This window comes from Malania oleifera, chromosome 4, assembly GCF_029873635.1.
Source record: "Malania oleifera isolate guangnan ecotype guangnan chromosome 4, ASM2987363v1, whole genome shotgun sequence".
NCBI lineage: Eukaryota > Viridiplantae > Streptophyta > Magnoliopsida > Santalales > Ximeniaceae > Malania > Malania oleifera.
In genome coordinates, this window is record NC_080420.1 from 5,538,035 (window position 1) to 5,539,120 (window position 1,086).

The 1,086-nt window shown below is 51.0% G+C and overlaps 1 protein-coding gene across 1 annotated transcript; it reads left to right on the forward strand.

Annotated features, from left to right (window-relative positions):
• Nucleotides 1–218: 218 nt before the first annotated feature.
• LOC131153653 (serine/threonine-protein phosphatase 7 long form homolog) lies at nt 219–641 on the forward strand. Its single transcript, XM_058106105.1, has one exon. The coding sequence runs from the start codon at nt 219–221 to the stop codon at nt 639–641; it is 423 nt and encodes a 140-aa protein (XP_057962088.1).
• The last annotated feature ends 445 nt before the right edge of the window (nt 642–1,086 follow it).

Sequence of the window (1,086 nt, forward strand, 5' to 3'; positions counted from 1 at the left end):
ACGAGGGGATAGGCACGGACCCCCGCATTGTTGATTGGATACAAGACGCGGGCTTTTATGGGATATATCAGATTGGCCATATCTAGTTGGATTGACATCTCATGACCGCCTTGGTGGAGTGATGGAGGCCGGAGACACACACGTTCCACTTGCTGTACGGGGAGGCGACTATCACCCTACAGGATGTGGCGGTGTTGTTTGGGCTATTGATTGATGAGATGCCCGTCACTGGTCGTACTGTTGGACCAGTACAGGAGGGAGGCGCCGATCAGGGGGGAGCACTCCGCCGCATTTGCGAGATATTGTTAGGAGTGGTGCCTCCAGATGGTGAGCTTGTTGGTGCCCGCATTTGCATGCGGTTTCTCGAGGGCGAGATGTTTCGCCAGCTCTCGACAGCCGTCGATGATCACATAGTAGCATGCCACGCACATGCCCACATGCTGCGATTGATATGTAGGACGCTGTTCTGTGACCTCGCGGGGAGTTACGCGCACTTCATGTTCCTTCCACTCCTCGCGGAGCGAGCAAAGATACGACAGTACAGTTGGGGCTCTGCGATGTTAGCGTGGCTGTACCAGGAGATGTGTCGCGCTACTGACGTTTTCCACTCCCAGATCGGAGGAGCACTCCACTTATTGTAGGTTTGGGCGTGGGAGAGATTCATGTCGTTAGCTCCTATGCATCACAGTCTCCGGCGTCTTATTCAGAGGGACCAGGACAGACGCCTGATTGACCCAGCTCCACTCGCGTGGAGGTTAGTAACTTCACTTACAATCCATTCCTTGTATGAGTGCTACGAATATTGAGTCGTAGTATGTACTAGTTGTTACACCTTTTTCACTTACGTTTTATTTTGTATAGGTGGAGGGATCGGTTGTTGGCGCCTAATGTTGCACAACATACGTTGCCCTAATACAGATTCGAGCTGGACATGCACCGAGAGCATAAGGTAGTCTCGGCCATGTGTATTGACCATATTTTGCATACTTTGTAGATATCCCTACCCACCTCTTACATTTACCATATGTTTACGCATAGTTTGTATGGGCGCCATGCATGAATGACATTTTAGCCGACCTACCTACT

Bases quoted from the DNA above. Each gene is read 5' to 3' on its own strand.
- LOC131153653 (XM_058106105.1), top strand. From the start codon at position 219: ATGCCCGTCACTGGTCGTACTGTTGGACCAGTACAGGAGGGAGGCGCC.